This window comes from Mytilus edulis, chromosome 6, assembly GCF_963676685.1.
Source record: "Mytilus edulis chromosome 6, xbMytEdul2.2, whole genome shotgun sequence".
In the NCBI taxonomy this organism is placed as follows: Eukaryota; Metazoa; Mollusca; class Bivalvia; order Mytilida; family Mytilidae; genus Mytilus; species Mytilus edulis.
Window position 1 is genome coordinate 89,984,453 of NC_092349.1, and position 19,742 is coordinate 90,004,194.

General features: G+C 32.9%; 1 protein-coding gene across 1 annotated transcript in view; it reads right to left on the reverse strand.

The window, feature by feature from the left end:
- LOC139528861 (uncharacterized) overlaps window positions 1-644 on the reverse strand; it is a 39,059-nt gene extending 38,415 nt beyond the window's left edge. Inside the window, exon 1 of the mRNA XM_071325078.1 lies at window positions 126-644. Coding sequence (XP_071181179.1) covers window positions 126-327 — 202 coding nt within the window. The 5' untranslated portion in view covers window positions 328-644. The remainder of the gene's footprint in view (window positions 1-125) is intronic.
- Window positions 645-19,742: the final 19,098 nt, after the last annotated feature.

Sequence of the window (19,742 nt, forward strand, 5' to 3'; positions counted from 1 at the left end):
ACGCCTCAAAGAGTAGTTGCAAGGGTTCTTATTGTGCAAAAAGCATGGCACTGTCTTTACACAAGGCATTGCCCCATTCTAACCAGACGACCTTTATCACAAGAACATACATAGCTGAAACTCACCAGGACTTGGATATAAAATATTCAGTTGCAATTTTGTCATAAAACGGAGTCCTTTCAAGGTCACAGAACTTTTGGTAAGTTCAGCGCCAAGTCCTGCTGGAGGATGGACATAATCAAAATATACCCTGACAGCTTTTGAAGCAATCTTCAAATTCAGGAAGTAAAACCTCAAGAAATTTAACTCTTCTTCTGTAACACCCATGTTGGTTTCTCTAGTAGTATCTCATTATCTCTCTATCTACTGCTCGCTACAGTGCTGCCCTCTAACATTATTATAGCTACTGTCTCTACATCTTTTCTTTCAGAGTGAAGCTGCAATAGAACAGACTAAAAATATATAAAATATCCTGTCCATATTGTACACTTGGAGATGTATGATGGATCTTTTCAAAGCTGAGACATTTTCACACATATGATTTAATTGTTGAGGTAAGGAGTGAGGTTAATTTTGTCAAGAATTGGGAAACAAGGAGAGGCCCTATGTCAGTCAGTGGTAATGCTTATATAAGTCATGTTTATTTTCTTGAAAATGTTATATTTACCAGTTTACTTTAGAAATTTGTAAGATTTTTATTTAAATCTTCTCTTAAAATATTCACTTACAATTGTATTAGGTTTCAATATATGGAAAGCCAATGGGTTCAAAATTACTCCGTAACTTGCCAATTTGTAACTTGTAATTGTGTGATTTGTCAATTTGTATATATATATATTGATGTTTTGTAACTTGTCGATTCGTTAAATGTCGATTTGTAAATTGTCTATTTGTATATTGGTGTTTTGTAACATGTCCATTCGTAAATTGTCAATTTGTCAGAATAGGAAACAAAAGAAACTAATCAAAATGACAATGATAATAATTAACTAATGACTACTATATAGCTATAGCAGTTACTGACATGCCAGCTCCAGACCTCAATTAAACTAATTGAAAGATTATGTCTCCATCATATGAATATAAAGCACAATCCCTCCCTGATGTAATTATTGCTAATTTTTTATCGCCCTGAACATGCATGAACTATTTGTCACTGGCAATCAAAAATCGATCATTGTAAATAGGTCATTTACATACAAATTACAAAGAAACTTAGAATTCAACTCCCTCTGGCATTAAAGAAACCCTTAGATGGATTTTGATCTGCTTAACTTCACTTTGGCCAACACCTCTTCCATTGTTTTGGTTCTTATATTTTGTATACTTCATTTTCAAATATATTCAGTTTTCTGCATTCCGTGATTGTCCGTAGGTGAATGCTTTACTTAAAATTCAGCGTTCTACATTGTACTGTTTTTTTGAGAGCAACTTTTGGTGTATGACCAAGAATGGAAAAATCTGTCATGCAGCTGACAGTGTAGCACTCTCTTTACACGCCCCCATTCTGACTGAATCTAACTAAATTAAATATTGATCTTACAAAATTCAAGCTTATTAGGTAGTTTGATTTATTGCTGTGAAATGAAAGAATTTAATTTTACAATAGGTAAAAATAAAAATTATTATATAAATTCAGATAGGCATCTTTAATTTTTTTTATAACTTTTTCAAATCAACTTGGATTTTCATCAAACTATGCAGCTATCTTAGATATATATCAAGCTTACTAATATTAGAATTTAGAATATTTACTTTGTCCTCTGCTTGCACAGAATATTTTTTTCATCAAATTGGGATCACAATATTTTTTAGGAAAAAACATACCCCCTTCCCCATGTTCCCTTGAAGTTAAGTGGTTTTTCTCTGACTAGGCCCCCACCTTTTCAAATTCATTGATCCGCACCTGAAAAATGTACCATTATTGAAGCCTCTTGTGGAAGTATCCAAGACAAAAATAGTGTCACCTTAGTGGATTCCCAAATAGTTTACCATTTACCATCAGATGTACTACTTGAACAATAATAGGTTTTATTTACTTGAGGAAGTAAAAATAAATATACACATATAAGTTAATTTGTAGGATACTTGTACAAGTGATTTGTTTTTACCCTAAGACATTCAGATTTTTTTACTTGTATAAGTAAATAAGTTACCCCATCTTCTGTCAAAGAGCTCTTCTAAGGCACTGCCTTAAATCTCATGTTCATATATATACATATTCATTATGTACAAGTTCACTATATATATATATATATATATATATACTTTCATTAAATTACATTGTTAATACAAAGACACGTCCATTCTCTTTCACTAACTATCTTCAATCCTCCCGCATCTCAACATTCATCTACTTTTATTATTGCAAATATAGTGACACATCTCCATTAATCCTGAAAGGGAGTGTACACGGATTCCACTGTACCCTCGCAGCAATTGAGGGGTGCTCCGTTCACGGAGGGATCTTCGTACATACATACATACATACACAGGCCCTTGCTACTTTCATGACTTTCTCACACATTAAATCGTCATTCATCTCCTCATTCATCTCCAGATATAACACAAGTATAGGGACAGAATATAAACTAACAGAGACATAAATTATACGGCTTCTAATTAGAAATGAATATAGTTAAAACACAGCTGCATCATACATTAAATTTAACGGTCAATCAGACAGTCTGCTAAAGTTCATGAAAACAATAAATCTACAAATACTTAGATATAGGAAGATATGGTGTGAGTGCCAATGAGACAACTCTCCATCCAAATTACAATTTTAAAAAAGGAAATTAACACACTTGACCATAGTAAAGTAATGTGGGCAATTAAATACGGATCTGAGATAAGAAATAAATGTGCAAAGTTTCATACTATGACACTTCTTTTCTAAAATTCTTAAATTTGTTTTGCTCTAATAGAAATTTAAAATTGTCTGCCCTTTGCAGATGACTTTACTTATCAGTTAAGTGTAATTTCATGGACAATGAAAATCCCATTTGTCTGTTATCTTCAGAACACTGCTCATTGACAAGCCCCCAAGGAGCAATTATTGAAGGCCTTTCCACTTGTTGGAAAATCCTTTACAATCTCAAGTGATTGTAAAGGATTTGAGATTGTAAAGGGAAAACAAAAGAATGCACAGTTCGTGGGAAATAAAAGCTAATCTTATGAAACCAAACTAGAGGCTCTAAAAGGCCTGTGTAGCTTACCTGGGTACATATGAAACAAAGGAAATTCTCCAACATTGTAAACATAAAATGGCTTCATGACAAAAATCTCTATTTTGTTGATCTTGTAGTTGTATTACTGATCTTATCTTATCTTATGTACTTGTATGCAATGTCATGCAAGCTCTTCAAAGGGCCCTTTAATTGGACATAAAATATTCTTATTCTTATTCTTATAGTCTGTTTGGTTTCTATTTATCTTCTTTATTTATTGCTCAAAACATTTACTTAAGATCTTTGGGCAATTAGTTTCTTTGTTGAATTAATGAGATGAAACATTGAACTCTAATAAAAAATTATGAGCTAACCTGGTGAAAATCATTAAATGCATGATTTTACATCTCAAAACTTGAGAATGTTTGTTAGAATGTAAGGAAAATTTACTTATACAAATGATTTTTTAAGAAAATTTTGGGAGATTATTCAAACATTACATAATTTGTGTATATTTTTTTTTACTTCAAGATTCAAGTAAATAAAAATTACTTGTACAAGTAGTACCCCTGACTGATTTACTGCTGATATAAACTTTTGAAAATTATTTACAATTTTCAAAATAAAGACACCTACAAATGGATAGATGGGTGCTAATATTTTAGCCTGCATATATTTATGTAATAGTTGCCGCTGTACATATATGCAGGCTGAACTGAGTAATGTTTATGTTATACGTTTATATGATATGAAAGTGTTAAGCTTTTACAAATCCTGAAAGATTAGTTGGATGTTAAGGTTTACTTTATTTGGCCTTTATAAATTTACTTGACTTTATTGACATTTTTAGAACTGATATTAATGATACAAGGCAATATATGATCGTCATGCAATCGATAAAAGATGAAAAAAAACGTAAAAAGTTGTGACCGAAGCGCTCTCTCTGGATCTACCTTCATCAAGAACGCTCAAAGCTGAACATTTGAAGGCCAGCTATTTATAAAGAACAAAAATAGTTGATTAATGGGTTAAAGATATGAGTTTTCAAAAGATACATGCATCTGCCGACACAATTGCAGATAAGAAAGAAGTCGTAGAGCAAAACAATAAAATTTGAAATAAATTTTGAAATAAACTTTGAGATAATACGAGCCCCACCCATAAGGAGCTATACTAAACTATTCTTAACCTCAAACCATACCCTTACGCATATCTAAACATAACACTAGCCCTAACCCTAAAACCTAACCCTAACCTAAAAAATCCCCTAACCTAACCATAACCATGAATGCCACTCAACTCTAAAAGTATAGGGACCCTTCAAGTAAAAGAAGGCCATTGTATTGAGCCATTTTATTGCTTAAAGTACAGTAGAAATATATATATATATATACATACTCGACCTAACCCTACTAGGAATTGGTCAATCTTCACTGTTACTCTTAAATGATGGGCGCTGAGAAAAACCAGATAGTTCTGAATCATTTGAATTGTTTATCTTAAACGCTATAATGCTTGTGTTAGGGAATTTTTAAAACGTAAATCAAGTTGTTTGAAGCCGGTTTGAATAGGTTTGTTTTTTTCAATAGATGCAAAACCTTGAAACTGTCAAAATACTGTTATCTCATGATAATGATCCAATTTGTTTTGTTAAAAAACATATGACTTTAAATTATTAAATTTATTTTGGAATTAAAAATGATTTGATATATCTCGTACCTTTGCAATTATACATAGGTAAGAATATCACTATCAAAGCCTTGCATCTTGTTTTAAAATGAATTATCTTTTGTTGAAATTTTTGTATTTAGTTATTCAATTTTTCACCACTTACAACTGTCTGCCTCTGGTTTTATTTTATACATTAACTTTTAAGTATCTGTATTTTTTCATGACATTTTGTTTTGCTTCGTTCTGCTTTTATTTCGTTTTACAGTTTACAGGTACCGTCCTTTTATAATTTTTTTATAAGCAACCCACATGACCCATGGGTTAAAAGGTTAAATTTTATTATTCAAAACTTAGGTTCATCAAATTTGTTAAATGTTAACCTTACTATTTAACCCCTTTTTGGTTTTATGAAACAAAGACTAATTGACCAGGACTGGGTTGCACAAACGTCCTTTAAGTTAAACGTTATTTACAAGATAAATGATACTTAACTTCTTGAATAATAATCAGTTAAACAACAGTTTAAAATCCGTTGCTCAAAGCTTAATTACGCCTTCACCTACTTAAGTGTTATTTAACAATTTTAAGTAAATTATTCAATTCAGAATTAACTGGTTCTGAAACAGTTCCCTTATTCACGTGCATTTTCTGGAATTTTGTACGGAATCAAAATGGAGAACCAAGAAGACGCTGATAGAAAAAAAGGATAATCAAACTGGGATTCTTCAGAAATTTCCTTACTCCGGCAACTTGTTGAACAAAATTTAACTATAATAAGAAGCAAATTGACCAACGCTATTACAAATGCACAGAAGACCGGGGTCTGGAAGACCATAGCATGTCAAATCAATGCTCTAGGTTTACACTGTCGTACAGGCAAAGAAGTTAAAACCAAATGGCAGAACTTGCAATCAAAGGCAAAAACACAGTATGCTGAAAAAAAAACAAATATTCAAAGCAAACAGGTGGTGGGCCGGCACCTAAACCGATTTCATGATGAATCGTTTTTAGTAAAGGCCAGAGGCAAATATTTCTGTGTACGTCCAGTCGATTCGGTAAGACCTTTTCAAATGAATTATGTGTTCGGCAATGATGATACGTTGTGTCTTGATTAAAGGTTAATTAAGCTACGTAAAGTTGTTTTTATAACAAAGTTGAGGCAAACATTTATGTAAATAACTGTATCAATAATTGTTACAAATCAATTTATTTAAAAATCATTTCTTCATTAAATATACATGGTAAAAACAATGTTCTAAATGCTTATTTTTGTGTACACTTAACCTACACAAAGCTTACATTGACTATTGACTGCATGTAGACAAAACATGATTAACACTACATGTCAATGGGAACATAATTGTGTTTAGTTTACGTGTGAGTTACACTATCAAATAACCGAGTTTTGGTCAATGTGAACACGGCCTTATTTAATGGAAGTGAAAATTGGGTTAGCAACCATACATGGTTAGTTAACATATTGGGTTAGCAACAACCAATCATAAAAACAACATGGTGTTGAGGAAAAATCTGAAAGGATTCAACAGACGAAGAAATTGATGATGAAAGGTTGACATAAGTTCATAAAACATTATTAAAGCTAACAAGTTGTTATTGTTGTCATAACGGGGTTACTTCCCTTTGAAAAAAAGAAATCTGAAAGGATTGAAGTAAACTCACCATAGATACCAGGATTAAAAATTTATATTTATGCCAGCCGCGCGTTTCGTCTACAAAAGACTCATCAGTGACGCTTGAATCAAGCAATGTATGAAGTAACTAAAACACATGTAATGAACTATTGCAATTAATTAAAGAAAAAACAATTTAAAGCTTATTATGTCTATTGTTGGCATTTGTTATCTGTATAGACGAATGAAAGTAGGATCTCAATGCTTAGTATTGAAGACTCGATCACTTCGATAGCTGGCTAGTCAAAATACCACATTTGAAGATAGTCTGTAAGATAGATTCGTTACACGGTGTGCTAGTGACCTAATACGATATATATAGGGTCAGTAAATTCCATATGGGGATTTGAACTTAAAGTTAGTATCAGATTTGTATGTACACAATTAACACTGCAAAATATACCATATCGACCCACCTGTACATTTTAACAGATAATTAGCCAATCATCTGCGGGTACTATCAAATGGTTGTGTTTTTGGGTACGATGCACTTACACTGCAATGTAAACATCATAATCAAAACAGAGTGATGTACCTGTATGATTCAAATCTATTTGTCATCAAATGTACTCGTGATATTTTTTTATCTATATATTATCACCGACTGGTATTTGAGGTAGTATTCAAATGTAAAATTTGGGTTATACATGTTGTATAAGAAACAATTTAGTGATATTAATTGACATTTCAATATACTTGATTTCTAATATTTTCATTGTTATATGAAGATTATCTAAATTAATATGCACTATAATTACACCTTATGTAAGAATCCGGGGTTTTGATTGGTTAATAGCCAGTGTATTTTTCACCAATTTACTGTTATCAAATGAATATCGTTCATTTTTAACGCCGCCGGGGTATTTGCTAAAAGGATATGCCTTTTTTACCCTCTCTGCCGTGGTATTTGCCAAAAAATACTCTACCCGACTGGACGCTTGTAACGTCACGATCATCAATGCGTTTTAGTACATTAACATTCGGTGTAATTAAACAGATATATCATGTTATTGAGGGGTATTTGCGAAAAATACCAGTCTTGAGAATTAATTTCCCTCGCCTTACGGCTCGTGAAATTTAACATTCTCTCGACTGGTATTTTTCGCAAATACCCCTCCTTAACATGATATATCTGTTCAATATTGCAGGAATTTTTTATTTGTTAAGGTTAACAATTCACATTTACTAATCGACACTTCTCTTGTATAAAACCTCATTACTGAACTCTATATCAAAGATATACGTCCTTGATGCAATTGACAAAAGTCACAAAATGTCGTCTGCAACATAGGGCATATGTCTATGAAAAATGTTAACTGGTGAGTTTCGAATCTAAATGAAGTAATTATCAAAATCAGATTCTGATCCTCCAGTCCGTATTCATTTGCCTTTTTAAATTCTAAATACATGCGTCACTGATGAGTCATTTGCAGACGTACACATTAGAATTTAGGACTCGGACGATTCAGTGTTTGAATCATTAAAATAGCCAAATGATAATTTGCGTTATAATTAAGCAGTCGCTTTGGGGATTCCGTGTATCGTCAGATTATCGGAATTCCAATGGGGACTAACTGTGCATCACTTATTGCGGACCTGTTTTTGTATTGCTATGAGTTACAATTTATGACAAAAATAAGCAAAGACCCATCGAAACAACATCTGATAAACAAATTTAACAATACTTTTAGATATTTGGATGATATTTTGGCTCTCAATAATGACGACTTCAGTATGCATATTAAAGAAATTTATCCTGTTGAACTTACTTTAAATAAAGCTAATACTAACAATGACCACTGCCCTTAACTCGATCTTGATATCTATATCACTAACGGAAAGCTGAATACTAAAATTTATGATAAAAGAGATAATTTTTCATTTCCTATCATTAATTATCCATTTTTAGATGGTGACGTTCCCTTGTCACCATCTTACGGTGTTTATATATCTCAACTTGTACGATTCGCTCGTGTATGTAACAATGTTTTAGATTTTAACGAGAGAAATTTATGTATTACTGAAAAATTATTACACCAGGGTTTTCGATATCACAAACTAGTCAAAACATTTACTAAATTTTATCATCGGTATAAGGACATCATTCGTAAATATAGCTCAACATGCAGACTTCTTATACGTTAGGTATTTCACATCCAATTTTTTATGGAAATATTCTTTATAAAGCGCAAATATTCACCTCAAAAACTAACAAAACCTTTGAATAGACTTATTAAGAAGGGATATAGTTACGATACTGTTGTCAGGTCATTAAAGATTGCATATTTTGGCGTTAATATTGATTCACTTTTAGGGTCTTTGCATCGGAACTAAACACATTTATTCAAAAACCAGTTGTTGGCATGACACGGGTTATGTTCTTCTCATATATGTTATGATGGTATGATACTAAACCCCTAACGGGAAGGATTGTGCCTGATGTTCATATGATGAAATCATAATCTTTCAGTCAGTTTAATTGAAGTCTGGAGCTGGCATGTCAGTTAAATGCTAGTAGTCTGTTGTTATTTATGTATTATTGTCATTTTGTTTATTTTCTTTGGTTACATCTTCTGACATTAGACTCGGATTTCTCTTGAACTGAATTTTAATGTGCGTATTGTTATGCGTTTACTTTTCTACATTGGCTAGAGGTATAGGGGGAAGGTTGAGATCTCACAAACATGTTTAACCCCGTCGCATTTTTGCGCCTGTCCTAAGTCAGTAGCCTCTGGCCTTTGTTAGTCTTGTATTATTTTAATTTTAGTGTCTTGTGTACAATTTGGAAATTAGTATGGCGTTCATTATCACTGAACTAGTATATATTTGTTTAAGGGCCAGTTGAAGGACGCTTCCGGGTGCGGGAATTTCTCGCTACATTGAAGACCTGTTGTCGACCTTCTGCTGTTGTTTTTTTTCTATGGTCGGGTTGTTGTCTCTTTGGCACATTCTCCATTTCCATTCTCAATTTTATTGTTCAATTTTGTCAAAATAATCTCAAAACATCATTGATGAATTATTTATTTGTAAGGGAATAGTTCGATTTTCTTTCAATCTGTGTTCATGTGACCTTCAATTAAACTTCTTAGTTAGAAGTTACACATCAAATCTGCGTGTTAAGCTGTCAAAAGGAAAAGATATCAACATTGAAAGTGAAACAAAGGTAAACTTTATACAAAGGTTGACCGATTCGATCCATAAATAGTCGTTCTTAAAACGTATTTTTATGCCCCACCTACGATAGTAGAGGGGCATTATGTTTTCTGGTCTGTGCGTCCGTTCGTCCGTCCGTTCGTCCGTCTGTCCCGCTTCAGGTTAAAGTTTTTGGTCAAGGTAGTTTTTGATAAAGCTGAAGTCCAATCAACTTCAAACTTAGTACACATGTTCCCTATGATATGATCTTTCTAATTATAATGCCAAATTAGAGTTTTTATCCCAATGTTACGGTCCACTGAACATAGAAAATAAAAGAGCGAGTGGGGCATTCGTGTACTGAGGACACATTCTTGTTGTAACCTATTAACAAAGAAAATTCCAATTGCGTTATATAGTGCCTAACAATATTCTGTGAGGGAACTCGATGTTTGCTATACCACTGTTTATTTCAACGCACTTTATGACAATATTTCTGTACCAATTGAAATGAAAATGTGTGCAGTGTTTTGGGAAATGATTTTACTTTGTAGTAATGCATTGTTTTGGAAACATTTTATGTTTTAAAAGGCCAATATTTCTGTATAAAGTCAATAATTATATGGACTTTTGAAGGTTTGGATCAATGAAAACGTTTAATCCCGCTGCAAATGTTTGCACCTGTCCTAAGTCAGGAATCTGATATACAGTAGTTGTCGTTTGTTTATGTAATTTATACATGTTTCTCGTTTTTCTTTTTTAATTTCATATAGATTAGACCGTTGGTTTTCCCGTTTGAATGGTTTTACACTAGTAATTTTGGGGCCCTTTATAGCTTGTTGTTCGGTGTGAGCCAAGGCTGCCGTACATTGACCTATAATTGTTTTTTTTTTAAATTGTTATTCGGGTGGAGAGTTGTCTCATTGGCACTACCACCACATCTTCCTATATCTATTTTGAAGCCAAAACTTTGTGTGGCCTCAAATACATAAACTGTACCAATACAGAACGACATGTTTATGAAGTTATAGCATAACTTTTGGTTGACAAATTTTTATTCGTTATTGTAAAAAAAAATAATTTGAATATCTTACATTTTCTCCCTACCCAGTTTACCCCTATTACTTATTATAATGTGGACCGGTCATTGTTATTGAATATTACGCAAATTGATTGGGTTAAGTTATTATTAGTTTACCTTCAAACTGTGTATGCTTTTCATACATGACTATTGATTAAATCAGAACGTACATGAATGTGACAGTAACTAAAATTACCTTCAAACTGGACACTGAATGAGTCCATGTTATGTTTTATCAATGAGAGTATAGGTACGAAAGGTAAGAATTGCCAATTCTCCTATTTTCACAAAATTTTTCAATACACAGTAGATTATTTTTTAATAGTCAATTGCGGAGAAAAAAAGAAAAAAGTTTACAAATAAGACGTTTTATTCCAATCAACAAGTCATTTTTCGGAGAGAAATGCCGAAATACACTTTACCCACGGCTACGCCAGGTAAAATTATTATTTATCTTACAAAAAACAACATTTTTCAGTCTCATATGAACATGCTAATTACAAGTAATCCCAAACTAAGGAAGTCATTATATAAAGTCAAAATATGTCCGATCTACCTTTTTTGTAGCAAAAAAAACAATACGATCGTTTTAAGGTCAATTTCGTCTACCTCAAAAAATCTTGTTATGCACTATAGTTCCGTATCTATGTATATCTAATATTTATGCTTATATTGGTTTATATTTGTTCGTCGGTAGCAGTCTCTACAGGTCACCGCGATGAATAACTTTAATCCTAGACTGAACCTGAATTTCGATTTTACCGACGCCGACCATGGAATCTATTATCGCTATGTCTCGCTTTCGGGGAAGAAATTCAAATTATCATTTGATTTTGCTATTTGATTATGGACTTTCCAGTTTTGAATTTAACTCGGGGTTCAGTATTTTGGGGATTTTACCTTTTTCGCAGTATGGACAAAAATGAACCATGTCCGTTAGCAAAAAAAGTACAAAGATCGATGAATTAAAATCCACAATTCAGATTCGGAGTAATAAACTTTGATTGTGAAAACAAAGCAGTTTGTTTTTTCATGCAATTATGTCACATTGAAAAAAATGAATTTAGGAAATCAGTGTACTTAATAGTTATCAAAGGTACCAGGATTATAATTTAATACGCCAGAAGCGCGTTTCGTCTACACAAGACTCATCAGTGATCCTCAGATTTAAACACTTAAAAAACCAAACAAGTACATAGTTGAAGAGCATTGAGGACAGAAAATTCCAAAATGTTATGCCAATTACGGCTAAGGTAATTTACTCCTGGGATAAGAAAATACTAAGTTTTTCCAAACATTCAAAGTTTTATAAACAGGACATTTATAGAAATGACCATATAATTGATATTCATTTCAACACCGTACTGCCTACTACTGGCCATTTGTTGGTTATATCCTCGGGGGCGAAACGTCTACCAGCAATGGCATCGACCCAGTGGTGTAAATAGTTATCAAAGGTACTAGAATTATACTTTAATACGCCAGACGTGCGTTTTCTCTACATAAGACTCATTAGTGACGCTCAGATTAAAACACTTCAAAAGCCAAACAAGTACATATTTGAAGATAATTGAGGACTGAAAATTCAAAACAGTTTATCCAAATACGGCTAAGGCAATCTACTCCTGGGATAAGAAAATCCTTGGTTTTTCCAAAAAAGTTTTGTAAACAGAAATTTATAAAAATTACCATATAATTGATATTCATGTCAACATCGAAGTGCTGACTACTGATATAGAATTTCCATGGGGAAGAAACGTCCACCAGCAGATGCATCTACCAAGGGTGTAAATAGTTATCAAAGGTGTCAGGATTACAATTAAATACGCTAGACGCGCGATTCATCTATATAAGACTCAACAGCGACGCTCAGAACAAAGCACTTAAAAAGCCAAACAAGTACAGAGTAGAAGAGCATTGACTATAATTTCTAAAACTAACAAAAATGTCCAATTGGCTTCAGAAATACGTGTCTCGCAATATGTAAATTTTAACATTATTCATTCAACAATGGTATTGGATCACGTCCTCAATTTTACCAATTTTATCGTCGATAGATCAAACACTATAATTAATTTCAATAAGACCTGAGCATTCAACAGAAAACATATTGTATACATTCATAACTTAGTTTTCAGATCGTGAATACAGGAATATAGAAAAATTAAAAAGGCCGAAAAGGCTCTACTAATGTTCACATTGAGTATAAGGGATATTTATTTTCCACTATAAGCTATACCGAAGCTAAATTCATATAATATAAATATTTCTCACCAACACACTAGCTCAACACCGTCACATTCTGTATGTGCCTGTGATATGTCCGGAGCATGTCATTCAGTTGATTTCTTTTGTTGCTTCATGCTAGTTTTTTTTTCGTTCATTGTTTCGCACATAATTTAGGACTTATGTCTTCTCTTTTGAATTATTTACCATTTGTCATTTTTGGCCCTTTTATAGCTAAATTGCAATATGGGTTTTGCTCATTGTAGACCATACGGTACATAAGCGGATCCAGGGGGCCTGGGGGGCACGCCCCCCCCCCCCCCCATTTCATGGGAAGAATTTGGTTGATTATATAGGGAATCACTGAAGCATGACTGGAGCGGCCCCCCTTAGGAAAAGTTCTGGATCCGCCACTGCGGTATCCTATAGATTTAACCCTCTATGTCATTTTGTTACAGGTGGATGGATACGTCATTGGCAACTATGCCACATTTTCTTTTTCTAATAAAAAGTAAAATAACAAAATAACCAGAACTCCAAGGGAAACTGTAAAATAATCGAAGTTAATAATAATCCCGTCGGGAGAGAGAAAAGTTCTAAACTATTCACATGTCTGCTTACCTTCACATTCTTAAAAGAAATGCTCACCACATCTTTTTACTGGTTTGGTTTTAGTACACTACACGACACAACACTATAGTACAATATACTATAACGGATATAGGGACTGAGTAACATACCCGTCACATGCCACTTGTGTTTATCTACAGACCACACAAAATACACATGACTTTATATATCGCATCTTTATCATCATATATAATTATTAGTCGAATTCAAATATTTGAATTGGGTTATCTATTGTACACAAGAATAATCGGTATTTTGATAAATTGAATTTTTATTTTTGTCATTAGATTGAAGTTTTGCAATATCAAACAAAATTGACATGTACCGAGTGTTTATGTATTTTATCCAGTACATGACGAAAGATACTAAAGCAAAAAATTGCAAAATTTAAAAGAAATGTGCATAGCAATTGTTTTGTTTTAGCGCCAATGATTGGTTTTCTGTAGACGTATTGGTCGATGCCACTGCTGGTTGACGTTTCGTCCCCGAGGTTATTTACAGCCCAGTGGACAGCACGTAGGTGATCACATTATGGTCGTTTTTGTCTCGCTTAACGAAGTCAAAAAGCGAGACATAGGTATGCTGTTTTCGGCGTCGGCTGCGGCGACGGCGTAAACAACGTATTAGTTTGTGGTAAGTCAAAGATATTTGGTATGCAGTTGTATAAGTATTAGCACATCTCATTACCATGGATATTAGTTGGCCCCGCTCCCTCAGTCGTGGTCTATTGACTTTGAAACTTTTGATTAGATTTCATGTATTAGTTTGTGATTAGGTCAGTTTATGGGGAACCACTAGTGATATGTAAATGATATTTAGTAAACATTTGTATAATCATTAGTAAGTTTACTTCATTGCCATGGAGATAACTTTGCTCCAACCCCTCAGTCATGATCAATTGACTGGGACACTTTTGCTCAAATTTTCGTGTATAAGTTTGTGGTAAGATTGGTTTACGGGGAACCACCAGTGGCATGTCAATGGTATTTTGATATGCAGTTGTATTAGCATTGGCACATCTCATTCAATGGAAATTATGTTACCCCGACCCTCATTTATGGTTTATTGACTTTGCAATTTTGCTTAGTTGACATTTATCAGTTTGTGTTTATGTTTGTTTAAAGGGAACTACTTATGATAAGTCAATGGTATTTGGTATGCAGTTGTATTAGCATTAACACAACTCATTTCCATGGAATTTGTTTAGCCATGTACTTTCAGTCATGGTTCATTGACTTTGAATATTTGTAAAACTTACTTGTTATAGTGTTACTATTTTAATTTCAACATTTGCATACCGAAGTTACTAAAAAGCGAGATACATCTCTGTGACGATAGTCTATTTATAAACTAACTCTTTGCAAAAGTATGAACCTTAGCCGTATTTTGCACAACCTATTGGAATTTTGGGTACTTAATGCTCTTCAACTTTTAAATTTTACTCTTGTTTGTCTTTTTAATTACTTTGATCTGATCACACTGGTGAGTCTTCTGTAAATAAAACCCACGCCTGGCTTATCAAATGTAGGCTTGGTTATGTAATTTATACATGTTTCTCGTTTCTCTTTTTTAATTTCATATAGATTAGACCGTTGGTTTTCCCGTTTGAATGGTTTTACACTAGTAATTTTGGGGCCCTTTATAGCTTGTTGTTCGGTGTGAGCCAAGGCTCCGTGTTGAAGGCCGTACATTGACCTATAATTGTTTTTTTTTTAAATTGTTACGTCAGGATCCTGTATTTCAGTGGTTGTCGTTTGTTGCTGTGTTATATACTTGTTTTTCATTGATTTTTTTGTACATTAATTAGGCTATTAATTTTCTCGTTTGAATTGTTAAACATTTCGGGGCCTTTTGTAGATGACTTTGCAGTTTTGGCTTTGCTCTTTGTTGCAAGCCGTACGGTGACCTATAACAGTTAGTTTATGTATCATTTGATCTCTTGTGAAGAGTTGTGTCATTGGCTATCATACCACATCTCCTTTTTATAGTGATCTTTAGAACACGGTTACTTTTCCTCATACGATTAAACTGTACGCTATTCAGACCTTTCAGTGCTTACATTTCCTCCATTGTTTTGTTCAAGATTTTGCTCAAATATTCATTGTTTGCATTCATATTTCCATGTATATTGTACGTGTCTTAACCTGCGATATGATCATGTTCTCTGAGGTAGCAGTGGGGCTACGGCTCTTCCTTACAAAACAGAAACTTACTCTGGTATAAGGAGTCAATGAGAAATCATTTGAAGTAAATTGAAATGTCGTGTAAACGTCACTAAGATAGTGACATAAAAAGAAAAGAAAAACAACCAGTCGGCATTTAATGGTCACAAGTCTGTGAGCATTTTCGCAAACAGTAATAAACTAGATTAACGCTTTTATGAGATCAATCTTCAGTATTCAGTGGATCATTATCAGATAACAGCTGTCATTCGCCCACACGAGTAGCCTCCCAAATACAGTGCAAAGGTGAAAAAGAGAGTAAAACATGTATCAACTATTTTATTGTACACGCTTTATTTACAAAACTTTTTGTATCAAAATGTTACGACAAAAAGGAAAAACATTTTTTTTCGACATTCTTACCTTTGCAACGTATTCATCTAACATATACATATAATCAAAACAATCCTTGGATTTTTTAATATAAAAAATGCCACCTGTCTCAGTGAACCATTATCTACATTTAACGTATACAATATAATTACAGCTCTTTATTCCCATGATTTCGTAATTAACTGAAATATGTATTGTTGGACGTTCCACTTTCGCTCTCGAGCTCTTGTGAATTATATTATATGCAACGCAGATGAGCATTTACAGATGCATGATGACTGACAGAAGAGACGTGACAAACACTTACTTAGTTTACTATATATAAACCGTCATATGGAATCAATAAGTAGTCTATTACACTGACTCACACAATACAAAATGTGTAGTCAACATTTAGGCATTTTTCGTACAGGTAAGTTTGTGCCATTCAAATACCAGACATATGATTTAAGGTAGAAAGGGCTTCTTCCTCCATCCTTGATTTTGGAAAAGTAGATAACAATAAGTCTATTTCTTTAATGCAATTAATAGAGTAGTATGTAATTCATGTGTTAGTTTATTTCATGTTGATATAGAAAATTATGTGTTTTATCATATTTACAGCTGTATTTTACACAAATCAAATTATTTTTATTTATTTTTTATTTTTATTTGATTTAAATTTTGCCATATAACGGTAGATAACTCCGATGTTTAGGAAGATAACTCTATTAAGTAGCAATAAAACGAGTCCTGTGATCCATTTTTTTTTTATCTAAAAGCATATTATAAGAGATACATGTATATTCTCATAGTTTATAGATATAGGAAGATGTGGTGTGAGTGCCAATGAGACAACTCTCCATCCAAATAATAATTTTAAAAAGTAAACCATTACAGGTCAATGTACGGCCTTCAACACGGAGCCTTGGCTCACACCGAACAACAAGCTAAAAAGGGCCCCAAAATTACTATTGTAAAACTATTCAAACGGGAAAACCAACGGTCTAATCAATATATTAGAACAAGAAATGAGAAACACGTATAAATTACATAAACAAACGACAACTACTGTACATCAGATTCCTGACTTAGGACAGGTGCAAACGTTTGCAGCGGGATTAAACGTTTTAATGGTACCAAACCTTCTCTCTTTTTCTGAAACAATAGCATAACATTATAACATAGAAAAAACACACGATAAAATATCAATTGGCAGGATTAACTCGATCAAAAAAAGATTGCCTTTAGATTATATGCATAATCTTTACAAAATCTGACAATTTTGCTCAACCCGTAGAGTGAAAAATATGTTGTATTACATTTTTTTGTAAAAAGCATGATATAAACTACAGTTTGGCAAATTATCAAAACATTCTATGAATCTTAATCTACTATCTAGATGTAACACACACATTCTCATTTTCATAAAATCATTAACAACAGCAGTTTTTGATGCGGTTCACCTAAGAAAATTACAAATTACGTTTAGGTTCATGTGGACCCTTTTGCTAAATTGGCTGTGTCTTCACCTCAATATGTACAAACAAACCAGTGCAACTGGGAAAGTGTCAAGGCATAGCATGCCCTACTCCAGGAGTACACGGCAGAAGTGTGCGACAAAGACACTATAAAGGATACTTTGGGTAAAACTACAAAAAAAGTGTCTCAGTTCTAAGCGGGGAGAACCAAGGGGCTATCCACCTGTAGTTTTCATAACTGAAAAGTACAAAAAGCCTGAAAAGGAGACACCCGCAAGGCTAAAATGTTCGTGAATTTTGCATGGTAATAGTGCTAAAGGAAGACCAATGAAACACACTCTTCCCAGTTTGTGATTGGGGAGGATCGTTCACTGAGACCAACTGAATGTACTCTGTACAATAATAGTTTTATGGAGGTCAAAACAGGAAAATAAACTGAGAATGCTACTCACGGTTATATCGTTTGTGGAGGATTAAATAGATACACTTACTGAGCAATATATGCATGGTTATACTTATTGCAGTGAATTCAAGTGAGACGTACTAAGCATACATTATTATGCGTGCTTTAGTGTTGCTAGAGGACCAATTGACCATATCAGGCATGGGGTAATCGTAATCAGTAATCGTTATCAGCTGTAATCGATGACATTTTGCAGTGTAATCCTATGTAATCAGTAATCATGCCATTTCTGATTACAAGTAATCATTATGTAATCGATTACATTGCCAAAAACAGGTGTAATCATGATTACTTTTAGAGTACTTTAAGATTATATTCATATGATAACTTGCTGATTACAAATCTTGTATACTGGTAAATAGGAAAATAGTATTTGATAGACAATATGAAAATGCAAAGCATGAGTTAAAAAATCATGAAGCTAGTATTCACTATGATGGGACTTTGTTTAATGTGAAAAATAGTATCATCTATATAACATGTTTTGTATAACCAAGTGTTTTATTTTGTTAACATTTTTCTAAAGAAATTTGCTTTTCAGTGTTTGTGAGATTGAGCTCTTATGATATAAGAGTATGTTTTGAAAGCATTTTTGCTCATTGATTGAACACTTCTGATATTAACTCCAATTTCATATAAGTATGCCCAAAATTTTTATAAAACTACAATGAAATTAAAAAGCAGAAAACATTTAGTTCCAATTTGACTTTGAGGGTCGACATACATATATGCATGAGCCCTTTCAGTTCAAAATGGAATTTAAAACCATATTTCATTTTTTGACAATTTTAATAAATTTTGTTTTCCATACATATCATGATATATGTATTCAAATATTTCAAACAAATTATGACAATTAATTAACCACTTATATAACTTTATTGATATTGCAATTAAGACAATAAAATTTTAATACCCAAGCTCACCTATTGTTTGTTAAGAAAATAGAAGTAGTGATTAACACATGTAAAAACATTTATGGATGTGTCAATTATGTCCTCACTGACAATAAAACTATACTTAATTGATTTTCCATTATTTGTCCAGTTTTTTGTGAATTGGGCAGTTGGTTAAAATTTGTAGAAAAAAACAAAGTTATATCTTTTACATAGATGATAGAGAAAGGACACTTGTCTATAGCTATGTTAGCAAATTACACATGTTACACTGTACTTGTCTAATTTCCTTTGAATAAGATTTATAAATTATAGCTTTAAAAAAATTAACAAAAAATTAGCTTTTTCGTGAGGATAAAAAGTTATTCATGTTATTAAGGGTTCTTTAATATTGCAATATACAATGTAATCATAAGTAACCAAAGGTAATCATGATTACTTTAAATAAAAGTAATCTAATGTAATCAATTACATTTGAAATAAGGTGTAATTGTAATGTAATCGATTACATTTTATAAGCAAAGTAATTGTAATTTAATCGTTTACATTTTAAAGTAATCGACCCCATCCCTGGACCATATAAAACTGCTTGTGGTGGACCAAACATTAAAAAACCAACCGAGTCTATTCTTCGCGGTAGTGTTTGTAGAGGACCATGTACGGAGACTGGCTTATATAAAAAGATGATAAGGTATGATTGCCAATGAGACAACTCTCCACAAGAGACAAAATGACACAGAAATTGATCAACAACGAGCAAACTCCAT